Raw genomic sequence first — 13,942 nt, 5'->3', positions numbered from 1 at the left:
CAAAAGCGGCCAGGGAATTCTAGCTCACCAAAGCTGAAACAGCTTATAGTACCACTGCATGAGCATAAATACCTGGCTGTTGTTTTCCCGTATGGACGGTGTGGACTGTGACGTAAAGCTTTGACATGACCGCTATGGAGGCTACGGTGATGTACCGCTGAGCGCTACTCATTCGCGCCCGATTTTGACCGACCCTCTTCCGGGAATCGACGTCGGCTGTACGGTCGCACTTATCAAATTTAATAAGATCGCAGTGCCGTTTCTAGGAGCATCCGCAAAAAGCACTCGACGATGGGTTTCAGCAGGCGCCAGGGGCCAACAGCCCGTTCATCCAGCCCAGCAGACCTCGGCCAGCGACGCCTGTCGATGCATCTGAACACAGCGGGAATCCATTCGCTGGCGTGCGGTAGGTATGGTCGCTGTTGCCATGACAACACATCGCAACACAAGAGTTCTGCGAAGGAACGGGACTAATGTCAGCAGGCTTTCTTTGCCTTCGGAACAGCTAAATTGAGCTGATTTCTGCTTTCTGAAGAGCACTGACCGAGGCGTTTGGCAGCATGTGAGACTGCAAATGAACCGGAAACGGCTGTCAGTATGCGGCACTGTACAAGAATTGGCCAAATGTAGCACACAGGCAACACATGTTCTGTCCACTGCTTTGTGTGCCTTTGCCTGCACGGTATGTGGGTCAGACTTGCACCCGCCTCAGCAGTTTGTGGAACGCGAGAACGCTGTAGAGCGAGCCTCGTTTGCAGACCGCTAGCGTTTCGCCAGGCCGGACCTAGGTATCCCGGCCCCACCAGCTTCCCACCCTGCGACGCGCGCGCCCGCCGGGCTATGGAGTCGCCCCTTGGAGCCCGCTGAAGAATACCCCACAATGGGGCTCAAATGCGCGCAGACTATCACGTGTCTGTATTGGATTTTCACGACGAGCACCGCGCGGCATGACAAGTGGTCTTACACAATACCCGCGCATGTAACAAACACACCGGGTGGACTCCCTCCCCCCCCCCCCCCCCCCCCCCCCTCCTTCCCCGTCTGCTCGCACGTCACCGGACGGCCATCGATTCCGTTCCCAGGCCTCGGGCGCACTGTTTTTACGGCGAGCAGCGATACCAGCCGCGATTCCGCGTACAAATGGCCCGGCCCGGCCACCACCAGCGGGCCAGCGACGTCTTGTGCCCGCTGGCCGGTCAGGACGGGCACCGCGGGCAGGTATGCCAGCCGCCATTCCTCGTACAAATGGCCCGACCCGGCCACCACCAGCGGCCAGCGACGTCTTGTGCCCGCTGGCCGGTCAGGACGGGCACCCCGGGCAGGTATACCAGCCGCGATTCCGCCCACAAATGGCCCGACCCGGCCACCACCGGCGGGCCAGCGACGCCTTGTGCCCGCGGGCCGGCCAGGCATGACGTCACACGTCACGCTGCAGACCGGAGGACGTCACACGACCGTACCAGTCGCTGACGTCACACCACACCAGTCGATGCTCTTGATGATGCTTTGTGCATGCGGCAGCGCGTGGTGCCGCTGTCAGCGGTTCGGTGTGGAAACAAGCGACACCTCCGCGTCACCGGTCAATGTTCTTGATGCTGCTCAGGATGTAGCTGCCCAGTGCCTCGTCCTGCAGGGGAGACAGAGTCAGAGAACGGCGCCAGCGTCGGCAGCAACACATACCACACTGTACACAACTCCCCGTCACTGGCTGCGTCACGACAGCTTCGCAGCGTGGGCGGCATATGACCAATGGAGCCAGCGCGCCCCGAAGTTGAAATCAGCACGATCGTCATCACGGTTTCATATCGGAACTGGACCGACAGCCGACTGGGACACAACTCAGTCAGCCGCTAAATCAAACTTTGTATGGCTCGAGGAGACTCAGGGAAGCAGGGCATCAGGCGTGTGTGCGGAAATGCCCCATGCCTGATGGTTAGACCACCAATTGACCCGATCGATCACTTCAGCAATAGCACAGGCACGCCAGGTTTTATTGATAAATTGATACTGCCAACAACAAAAAGAGATGAACCCGGAAATGATCACGATGAAAATGACAAACGGCCCGTGGTCGGAACTACACGAGCACCCGCTGGCAGCCGGGGCAGAAAACTCGACATGGCCAACTACCGACCCGTCCCGAGCTGGCTGTTTGCGACCCTTTCCCCACCGCGTCCATGCACATTTCATGACGGGCGGGTGATTGACCTCGTTCAATACCAGCAGGCTGCCATGCCGATTGGCCGGGCGCGGGAGCGGAAGCGCACAGTTCGCAGCGACGACCAGCCCCGAGCAGCCGCCCATTCATGGCACTGAATCCATTCATGCCACACAGCGTGCTATTCACCGCCCCTCACATGAAACGCAGTCCATGTGGCACACCGTTCTTAATGACTCGCCATGGAAATGGTCAGGCCATAACTAGGACCACACTATACTGGACCCAGTGACCGTCGGCGTTCCAGGAAAAGGCCCCGTTGTAACGTGCCGCTGGCTGCTACAGCGTACACAGTGTGAGGCACAGTCGCGAGGTGGGGGGGGGGGGGGGGGGGGGGGGGGAGGGCAGCGGCTGCTGCTCACCTGGTACGTCCAGGAGACGATGACGTCCTTGAGGTCCTCCTGGTCGGAGCCAGACACCTGCAGCAGCACGGAGCCGATGCTGATGGGTCCGTCTCCCAGGTGCTGTGTGATGCCCAGACGTCTGGCGCAGGAGAACGGCCGATCAGTGACGCCCGGCACGGCCGATAAGTGACGCCCGGTGGGGCCGATCAGTGACGCCCGGCACGGCCGGTCAGTGACGCCCGGCACGGCCGATCAGTGACGCCCGGCACGGCCGCCGACGGTGTGACAGGGACGGCGGCGGTCAGCGAGAGCTCACAGCGACCCGGCGTGACTCACTGCCGCCTGGGTGGGCGCGCTCGAGGCACGCAAGCACTCACGCACGCACGCACGCACGCACGCACGCACGCACGCATGCACACGCACGCACACACGTACAAGCACACACACACGCACACACACACACACACACACACACACACACACACACACACACACACACACACACACACACACACACACACACACACCACACACACACACACACACACACACACGCACGCACGCACGCACGCACGCACGCACGCACGCACGCACGCACGCACGCACGCACGCACGCACGCACGCACGCACGCACGCACGCACGCACGCACTCACGCACTCACGCACGCACGCACGCACGCACAGCCCACGGCACGACGGAGTCCCTCTCGCGACAGGGAGCACAGGAGGCGCGGTACCCCACAAGGCGACAAACAAAGGCTTGGCATGGGCAGGAAACGCCTCCAACTCTTGCTTTTGGGCGTTGTGTGCTCTTGTGTCGTGCAAAGCTGATCTTCGATGTCACATACGTTCCGGTTACACGACCCATGGTGAGGAGCACGTGACAGTGCGACCGGTGTGTTCCACGGACACGGACACGGACACGGACACGGACACGGACACGGACACGGACACGGACACGGAGACGGACACGGACGCGGACACGGACCCACCCAGGCGCACATGCACACCCTTATGGCGATGGATCAGGGAAAAACAAGAGAAACGGGGTGATCAGCGTCCCCCACCACCACCATCTGGAGCTGTGACTCACGGCGAAGGCGGGGCTGATTGGCGTCGTGTGACCAGATTTAATACGCAATACAACGATCTTGGGGAACTGAAGCCGTAAATCAGAACAATCGCAGGCATCACCAGCACAACACAATGCACGTCCAACTTTCTCTGTAAATCGGCCAACCAGGGGAAGGGATTCAAAATGGTCAAAAATGGCGCAACGCAACTTAAAGACGGTCCGAAATACGCACAACAAATTCCGCTTACGGTAATTATAATAGATTAAAACATTTCTTACGTGACGAAATGCCTAAACTGAAAGCACCATGACGTGAAGAACTCATCGAAATTGCTGACCTGCAGTCAAAACTATGAGCGAACTGCCTATTTCACCAATTACTCTGGCCTAGAGCGAGTTCGACTATCCCAAAAAGGACAAATCGCACAATTATTCACATAGCACACTGCGTATGAGGGTTGAAAACCAAATTATATTATGTTAATTATGATGTCCATCTAATGTCAAGGTTCCATCACCTTACAAATTGTGAGGCGCCTAATTTCGTGGCCAGGCGGTCTTCTCCGCGCTAATGTATGCACCTGACCCGGCCGAGTCACAACTGAGCCATACAGCGACGCCTGGCAGCGTGGCGCCGCTGCCGGACGTCTCCCTGGCGGAGGTGCCGGCTCATGCTCGGAACATGTACTGGTGCCATCCACAGTATACTTGTGACCGTTAGGGTTTCGCGGTAAGAACATAAAAACAAGAGGTCGACGGCTACCACCTGGCTGACGCACACGCACACGCGCCCGCTAAGCCCAGCAGCCTGAAGACTCACAGTAGAGCAGTGTAGCCGCAACTAAACTGGCCCAAATACTACACTGGGTGCCGGCGCATGCCAGGTGGTGCCCCAGGTGGCGGGGCGACTACGAAGGAGGACGGCGAGCCGCGGCAGATCCGACGGCAGCGAGCTGTGCCGCAGCGGAGCGCGGCCGTCTCCGCGTGGGACCTGGGCCCACACCTGGGCCCTGACCCGTGCGTCGGTCACTGGCCTCTGACAAACGTGAGCTCTGCGGCCAGCGTCTCCACCCCGCCGAGGCCCGCCATCGCAAATCGGCCCACCCTAGCGCGTCAAACACCGGGTATGGTACTAGACTAGGCTTGAGGTCGGCCTGATCTTACAGGAATATCCGATGCACGATCACTGTGTTCACGACTGAAGACAGTTGTTGCAAGGCTTATCATGTTATGAACAAAAGACAGGCCATTCTGCGAACCTCGAGGTAATAAGAGCGTGTCTGCCGGAGAGCCGGGGCACTCGTCACCCCGGAGCGTCAGTGAGGATGACACCCAAGGTGTGGTTTCCAAGGTATGCAAGGAACCCAGACATACCGATTCCGTGGAGTTTCAGTTTAGTCTAGAATTTAACGAGGTCGATCACATCACAGTTCCTGCTCACATCCAGCACGTAGGCGAGTTGGGACGGGTCTCCCCGGTCGTTGACGGAAACGAGATGATCGCATATGAATATCAGTGCAGATTCCGTCGAGTGACAATAACGGAATCCGTGTGCAGATGGGGAAAGAAGGCGGTTCTTTCATGGCAATCGCAAAGCCGTTGGTAAACGTCTCCGCTCTTTAATCTAGGTAAATAGCTCTACCAGGGTAGGCACAGACCAAGGTAAATATCAACCCGGATGTTGATTACGTCAAGTAGCACAAGACGTTGCGGGTCAGGACGTCAAGGTCTACAGAGTGGCGCGCTAATGTTGCAGAAGACGGATCAGCCGGAGACGACGAACTCACGCTTTGTGTGGCGTGGCGAGCTCGCTTCTGTTGTGGCAACCACTCGAACGCACGGTTACCGACAGACGAGCGAGAAGAGTCGCCGTTGTCAAGGAGACCGCAGCATCGCTCGATATAGAATCGGCGCGGACGCACTCGCCCACTGCCCCACCACTCGTCCGCTCGCGCGCAGGACGGGCAGCCGGTGGTCGAGGGGACAGGCTGGAGGGCGCAGGCACCGCGGCCGTGCACCGGGGCGGCGCGCGGACCGCCGGCGTCCTCACCTCTGCAGGTGGGTGTGCAGCTTGTCGATGGTCTTGGAGACGGCGCCCGGGTCTTGCAGCGTGACCGTGGAGGTGAAGCGCACCTCGTGGCGCGTGATGCCCAGCTCCGTACAGGCCGCCTCGCTCTCCAGCACGCGCACCTTCTGCGGCAGCGCCGACGCCGGGCACGGTCAGACGGCGGACCGCAGCAGAGCGAGCGGGCCCGTCCAAAGCACACACACGGTGGCAACGTCCCAGGGGGCATGACCATATGGAAGAAAAACAAAATAATGACGGCACGAAACATCGGCTTGGAATAGCCCGAAAACTGAGGGAACATAGCGCAATCTCCGGCAAGTGCAAGACAGTGGGTTCTCCTGAGGTGGGCGGCACGTGCCATGCGACGAGACAAAAGCGGCAGAACAAGAGTGGACGGGCACCCCCGGCCACACAGGCGACGCGGACAATGACGCAGCCCCGCGGAGCGAGCACACATCATAGCACCGACGGGCTGTCTGTCTGTCTGGGCTTTGGCCGGCCAGTCGTGCTGCTGCCGAGCGCCCGCCCGACCCACACCGCCTATCAGCCTCGGCAGCAGCGACCGCCCCCGCCGCAGCAGCCCCCGCCGTCCGCCTCAGCTGAGCCAGCGCCGACATCAGGGCTCGACCCCGACCCGCCCGACCACGGCGTCTACCCACACCGCCTATCAGCCCCGACAGCAGCGGTCGTCCCCGCCGCAGCAGCCCCCCGCCGTCCGCCTCAGCTGAGCCAGCGCCGGCACCAGGGCTCGACCCCGACCCGCCCGACCACGGCGCCCACTCACGCTGCCCTTGACGACGAGCACGCCGTGCAGCAGGCGGCGCCGCTTGACCGTGAGGTCGCCGAGCTCGGCCGTCGGCTGCAGGTCCCGCTTCAGCAGCGGCAGCGACACGTCCGCCGCGATCGTCGGCTGCGTCACGATCGTGCAGGTCTCACCGTTGGCCGGCTTGTAGCAGGCCAGCGACAGCTCCTGACGGCGGCCATAGAGTCACGGGTCAGCGCGCAGATCCTGCCGGGTTTGTGGGAGACGGCTGAAATCGCAGGGAGAGCCGTGTGCAGGACAGAGTGGGACTGGCCGATTAAGAGGAACACGCAGAGAAAGAGCACCTGTCTGGGTCGGTGAAGGGGTTACAACAGTTCAGACTACGGCGCTCGTACGGTTTGTATCGAGGAATCCCAGAGCTTGCCCCAGCGCACGCCGCGTTACCCTCATACTGGAGCCATCGACCGAAGCCACAGCCCCCGCGAGCCAACCCGAACTGGTGATATCCCACCCGTGTCGCCACAGACAGGCCTTCAAAGCCCGAGTCTGAACAGTGCTGGGCCCGCCCCCCCCCCCCCTCCCACAGCGCAGCACCGGCACCTGCTCGATCTTGGACTTGAGGAAGACCATCTTCTCGGCGTCGCCGTGCACGAGCAGCACGTTCTTGGGCTGGCAGTAGGTGATGAGCTGCATGATGCCTTTGGCGTCGGCGTGCGCCGAGAAGGACATGTACTCGACGGCCATCTTCACCTCCACCGTCTGGCGGTTGTCGAACTCGACCTTCTTGGCGCCGTTCAGCACCTTGTGGCCCACCGTGCCGGCCACACAGTAGCCGGGCATGATCAGCTGCCGAGCAGAAGCGGCGTTAGATGCGGCGCGTGGCCACGGCTGTGCGTTATCGATAAAAACAGAGAAGGGATTGTAGGAGTGAATAGGATCCGAGAATGTCTGGATCGACTTAGATCCGTGTGTCGCGGGCTGCCAGACCATGACACCGGGAACCACACGTGCCAAGATCTTCAGATCTGATATGGTCCGAGCGAGGCAAGAACAGACGCAGTTACGTGCGACACAAGGCATTGAAACTCCGTGCTCGACAGAATGCTCAGTGTTAAGATGCACCGTACGGAAATGACTACGCGCCGCTTTCGTATCTAACCAACTCGCTGCTGTTCACTTGGTTAACTGTAGTATTATGGGAAAACCTCTGAACTGCAGCGGGAAAAAAATCGCAGCGGGTACGTCGACTGCGCAAGGCGTCGAAACCATCGGAATATGGCGAATGCAAAAAACCCACTTTTGCCGCTTCTACGTGTCACAGAAGCGACTCCGTTACTAAGCTACAAACAGAGACGGTGGGTCGCTCTGCGTACGTGGTTGGTAAACATCAGGTCGGTCAATAGGGGGCCGCCGCTGCCATGGAAACCAGCGGTGCGTCACGACTCCTTCGCGCGGCTGGAGGCGCGCGACAATGAATAGGTAGCCCCGCGCCAAAGACCGCTGGAGTGTAAAGAACGAACACGGGCAGGTCACAACGCCGTGCGCCTGCCGACAGCGTGTCGGGCAATGGCCCGCGCGGCGAGCACCGGCCAGCACGCAGGCGAACAGCTCCAACGAAATACAGCTCCATCTACCCGCTGTAAAAGCCGTCCGAAAGTGCTCGTAAGTTCCAAGAAGAGCATGTGATTGCAAACAGCTATTGGCAGAGCTTTGAAAATAATAACACGGCATCTCCGTGCAATGTCGACATCCTCGCTGCGACCGCTCGCGGCATCGCTGCCATGGGTGCGGCCAGCGCCGGCAGGCGGCGGCCAGCCGGCGTCCGCCGACCATGCGTACCATGTTCTTCTCGTCGGGCGCCCATCGTTTGAAGATGTTGAGTGAGAGCCCGGCGTGCAGCATGCCGGGCGAGGCGAACACCACCATCGGGCCCGGGTTGTCCATGTACGACTTGTCGAACGGCTTGATGTGTGAGAACTCGAACATGTTGCGCTCCACGAACGTCTTCTTGATCTTCTGGTTGGTCCACGTAATGAACATCTTGTAGTAATTGTTAGCCTGAAGAGTACCGTGGCTTTGAGGACCGGGGAGGGGGGGGGGAGGGGGGATTTCAAATAAACCGTGACGCACATAATATTCCTCATAATTGCCCATCGCCGCAAGTAATTGCCAAAATCATGGCCGTTGCAGCCTCCATTAACGATTGTCGAACGCGATGAGCCGAGAACGAAATACGCCAAGGCCAGGACAGAACCTGCGCTTGAGCTTGTCAATATCGAGATCACACGAAGGTAACACAACACGACCACACGGACAGTAGGTGCTCTCAATTCTCGTCACGAAATCGGTTTCCAGGACGTTCCAAAGCCGACCTGGCCCTGTGTTCACACCCATGACTTTCTCCTCGAAACAAGGCCAGTGCGCGCAGAGCGTGAGCCCGCTTCACGACCCACCAGCCCTAGCGATGGCTTACACTGCACCGCCGACAGCGTTAGGTGTGGGCACGTGCAAACGGCGTGTCCCCCCCCCCCCCCTTCGCGCGCCACTCGCCTTCTCAGTGAGCCCCAGCGAGAAGTAGACGGGCACTTTGAGGTTAGTGCGCTCCCAGTAGGACTCGAGCAGGATGCAGAGCTCCTGAGCGCGGCCCAGCGCGAACACCGGGATCAGCACCTTGCCGCCGCGCTCCACGCACTCGTGCACCTGGAGAGCGCCGGAACGTGAGCACACCGGGCCTGCCAGGCGTGCTCCAGGGGGTGCGATCGGGTCAGGGGGGCGCCATGTTTCAGTACCATCACCGGTGAGGCATCGCAGCGCATCGGCAGCACCTTGCTAATGACGACTACCTCAACTGAGTACGCTGAGACTTGCGCTCATTGAGAAGGCATTACTGACAGCGTGACACTGTCGGCGCAGGCGTATAGGAGTGCAGATTTAGCGCCCACCGCGGCTCTCGAGCCATCTGTACACGCTGTTGTGCGTCGCCACGCTCCACTAGACCCAGTGAGCTCCAGAGCTACGTACCGAGCAGCGACGGCAAGCTCCAGCCCGGCCCAGCCGTGTGCCTTTCTCCCTCCGCCTCGGTCATCTGGCCCGGGGACAGGCCGTGCTCTTCATCCCTTTCACCCATTCCAGCGGGCGGGGAAATAAGCCGCCGCTTGTGTGCCGCCCAGTGCCTTCCACGACTCTTCTGGCACTGTCGGACCTGTCTGTCGCCCAACTGAGCCCCCGTCTCCCCCCCCCCCCTCCGGCCCATCCAGCAGACAGACCTTCTTCAGGATGTCCCTCTCGCGGCAGCGCTTCGAGTCGCGTATGGTGGTAGCGTAGGTGGATTCAGTGATGAGCAGGTCCGGGCAGCAGCGGTCGATCCAGGCGGCGCCCAGGTGCCGGTCCGGCGTCATGTTGTAGTCTCCCTGCGGCGGCGGCGGCCAGACGTCAGCCAGCGTCGGCTGACGGCCAGGCTGACAGCCGCCGGCGCAGACACACAGTGTGGGGCGGAAGACAGCCCGGTGGCTGCTGCAGTGCAGCGGTGGGCCGCGCGAACAGCGCGGCTCTGCCGGCCGGCCCCGAGCCGACACGCCAGGGACGATCACCACTCACGAGCGGCGGGCGAATGCACGCGGACGGGGTAAACCCACCGTGTAGACGACGCTCTGGTCGCCCACCCGAACGTGGAACATGGCCGCGCCCAGCACGTGGCCAGCGTAGTACGCCTTGATCTCGATCTCGCTGTCCACCTGGTGGAAGGATCGCGAAGCTGAGACAACAGAACCAAAGCATAGCACTCTTTCCAAGGCCTGGTCGCAGATATCGCTAATGACTTGTGCGAGCACACCAAAAATGGCAAGCAGACACATGCTTGCCATTGCATTTAAGTCAGAAGTGGGCTGCATTTTGACAACCAGATAGCTGCTTGAATGCCTAACCTCTCACTGACCATCAGGGCAGCCCACACTCTCACCTGAACCGTCTGGTGCAGGTTAACGGCGACCACTTTCTTCATGCAGTCCTTGATCATCTGGGAGGTGAAGAAGTTGGTCTCGCCCTTGCGTTCCACGGCCACCTTTCGCATATCCTCCTGCAATCAACACGCCGTTACGCAGAGCACAACTATCACTTTAAAATGCGACAGCGCTACCAGATCCGAGGAGTTTCTCCTGGGCACTCTGATCGGCCGCGTAATCTCACGGATCGGCCGAGCGTCTGACATACGCACACCTCTCAACGTCCTGCCCGACCTGAGTAGCAGCAATGGCGTGTGAATGAGCAGCGCAGGCACGCCCGTGGCCGGTCGGGTCAGGCCAAATAAGGACGGCGCTCAGCCGACGCCTCCCGACCAAACCACGTCAATCTTCAACTAGTATGGCAGCAGGACAAGCTCACTGCTTTCCAAGCACCACCGCCAGTAACAGCCAGGATCAGACGCAGCCGTGCCTCTCAGGGGCGTCTTGCTGACTGGTCTGACAGAGGCCCCCTCCCCATGTCAGCCCCAAGGCCGACCACGCGGCGCACTGACCAGCAGGATCGGCGCGATGGCCTTGGTCGGGTAGGTCATGTAGATGGGGCCGGCATAGCCCACCATCTCCGTCATGTAGGGCAGCGCGCCGCAGTGGTCCAGGTGGAAGTGCGAGACAATCACACAATCCAGGTGCTCGGTCAGCGAGCCGTCCGCGATGTAGGAGAAGTCTGGGAAGCGACGCTGCAACGGGCGCACGGCGGCGGCCGCCAGTCAGTGCTGGCTCGCACTGGTGAGTGCCCTAACTGGTGCAAGGCACTGACACACATCGATCTCTGGCACCAAGTACTTCTAAGCAATCAACAATGCTACTTGAAATGCACACTGGTGGAAACAGGGTCAGTTGGGGCCTCCTGAGATAGGAATTCATTTGGGTCATATCAGGTTGCACTGTTTTTCACATGCATGCCTGTCAGCAAGACAGCAAGCTTATTGGTGGCATCCATTTGTCAGTCTCACTTGTACGCATGGAGAAGTATTCATTCAGATCTGGTATGGGCATCACACTCATGAAAAAGTGACTACATAGCTCCATACAAGGCAATATGAGGGATGGAAATATCCATTTCTACTTAGCAGACATAGATGGAATGAAATGGGAAATGTCTGCACCAGACCAAGTCGGGTGTCAGATGGTTACCTCATCATTGTATCCCATATGCATTCCACAGTCCAGCATGATGTTCTTGCCACCAATGGTGACCAGGATGCAGCTCCTGCCCACATCCTGTCCAGCACCTAGACATGGCACCAGGTCAGAACACAGAAAGTGATGACATCACCATATCCATCCAATATGGCAACCACCATCACATGATACAATAATGGAGAACAAAATACCTCCAACCATTGCTGCATCTCATCCTTTGCACAAATGTATTAGCTTGCACAGTAATCTGCTGCAGCCTGAAATTAATATCAAAAGAGGCAACCCTGAAATATAAACATACAAATATACTGCACCATGCTTACAGCTTACCAAAACAGATCATAATCATTAAACCTTGTCAAGCATGTGCAAAAATGATTCAGCATCCAGATATATCATGACAGTGCCAAAAACATGCAGCAAAGGACATGCACCTGATATAGTTCAAACAGGTAATTAAAAAATCACACAGCATGGGTTTTAAATATGAAATCAACCAGAATAGCAAATATCAGTAGAAATATTCTGTTCTCATCTATGTAACCTGGGAAAAGGCCATAACCTCAACAAAATTATGACTGACTTATAAACCATATTCATGATGAGCCATGATAAGTTTACATCAACTTCACCTGCACATAATAGCCAGGCACTTTATAAGGCACTACATCACTACTTTTATTGTGCAATCTTGTCATCAGCCATGTCAGCGTCACATACAGATGGAGCAGATATATGTCACTGTCACTGATTTATCATTTGACTGACTTGAAGTGATTTAACATGACCTCGAAGTCAGTCATCCAAATTTAGCTCACATCTTCTACCACTGAAGTGAAGCAGCACATAGATTATCAACCACTTGTTGTGAGAGCACTAATGCCAGAAGAAGTCAAATGTGTCATCACAAGCAAAATAATTGTTCACTCTATCTTCTTTGCCTAGGGTATTAATTAGCATGTACATCTTGCTTCAGCAAATTGATCATCTGACCATTTTAACAGACTGAATAATTGAGAGGCCAAGTAGACACAGAATGGTTCTGATTTGTATTGCTACAACACAAGCCAGTGGACACAGTTTAGAAATGGGTGGTTTAATAATTTTTCTTTGAGAAATGGGGCCCTGCTCATACTAGTCTTTCACGAATACCTTCATTTATTACTGCCTGATATGCCTGAGGTGTCAGATGTCCTTGTAACTATGAAAACTGCCATAGCACCTTGCTCAACTGGCTATACATACCCAGTGGGGTGACTTTTATTTCTGGCATGATGGCTATGAGTCTTGCTTGTTTACAACATTTTTTCAACAGCCCAGCGCTTGGAATCAAAGATGTGACACCTGAAAGGCCGAGCTGAGTACGGCCGCGCTACGAAGAGCGCAACACCAGCCGGTTACCGGGGTTCTTAAGCCCCAAGCTATTGCGACAACACAAGCACTCCCTACGACTCAGACCCACGGGTCCCGCCAGCATAATAATTCACCGGGAGCAAAACGATGCGCATCACAATAGCCGACACGTGCGCTTCAGTTGTAGATCATTATTACTGCCATATTCTACCAAACCCATAATATAAAGGGAATTTACGGACTGCTTCCTGAAGCTGTCACTGCAATCATATGCAGTGATTGCAGGTACAAACAAATACGCGTCCCCGGGTTGCGAACGAGTTAAGGTGTGGAAGGACTCTTGATACATGTCGCACCTCTTTCCACTGCCGCCACCTGGTTTTATTCAGGCGGCATGATGTTGGCTGGCAGGCTAACCAGCAGGGCTCTTCTGTATGTCAGGCTCTAATGCCGAAAACGGCAACTGACAAACGGTCACATCGTGATGTTTACAACGGTCACATTGCGATGAAGCAAGCCTCGAATAACCAAATCCCAACGTGACATACTCCGGCATGGGACTGTTTAAATGCAGCCGTATTGCGATGTCGTGATTTCTGAACATAAATCATTTTTGCGATGTAAATCATGTGCGTAAGTTGTTCAGTGCATTAGCGAGGAACATTATTCACATAGATAAGTCAGCAGTATTAGCCTTGTTCCTTGCAGAAAAACCAGGAGAATTGAAATACAATTGGGTTGATATTTCGGCAACAAGCATTTGTCGAAACAATAGCTGAAGTCAAATCAAACACAAAGCAATTGTTTGGACAAACACTTCAGCCATTGTTTCGATAGAGGCATGTTGCCGAAATGTCAACCCAACCCCATTCTGCTAGTTTTTCTCTGAGGAATAAGGCTAATACTACTGCCTCATCTTGATGTAAATCATAGTTCGGGTGTGGTCGGCTCCCAAACGA

General features: G+C 57.0%; 1 protein-coding gene across 1 annotated transcript; it reads right to left on the bottom strand.

Moving 5' to 3' along the window:
• Positions 1–1,042: 1,042 nt before the first annotated feature.
• On the bottom strand, positions 1,043–13,055 carry LOC119109573 (integrator complex subunit 11). Its single transcript, XM_037233254.1, has 13 exons — positions 12,876–13,055; positions 11,622–11,719; positions 10,982–11,164; positions 10,427–10,543; positions 10,104–10,202; positions 9,735–9,878; positions 9,019–9,168; positions 8,308–8,526; positions 7,069–7,314; positions 6,490–6,675; positions 5,688–5,830; positions 2,581–2,701; positions 1,043–1,627 (listed from the first exon to the last, which is right to left on the bottom strand). Exons 1-13 carry the CDS (start codon positions 12,901–12,903, stop codon positions 1,574–1,576), a joined length of 1,788 nt encoding a protein of 595 aa, XP_037089149.1. The 5' UTR covers positions 12,904–13,055; the 3' UTR covers positions 1,043–1,573.
• Positions 13,056–13,942: the final 887 nt, after the last annotated feature.

This window comes from Pollicipes pollicipes, unplaced genomic scaffold (assembly GCF_011947565.3).
Source record: "Pollicipes pollicipes isolate AB1234 unplaced genomic scaffold, Ppol_2.1 Scaffold_7231;HRSCAF=8579_pilon_pilon_pilon, whole genome shotgun sequence".
Lineage (NCBI taxonomy): Eukaryota > Metazoa > Arthropoda > Thecostraca > Pollicipedomorpha > Pollicipedidae > Pollicipes > Pollicipes pollicipes.
The sequence above is the reverse complement of the archived record's forward strand: the minus strand, read 5'-3'. Positions and strand labels throughout refer to the sequence as shown.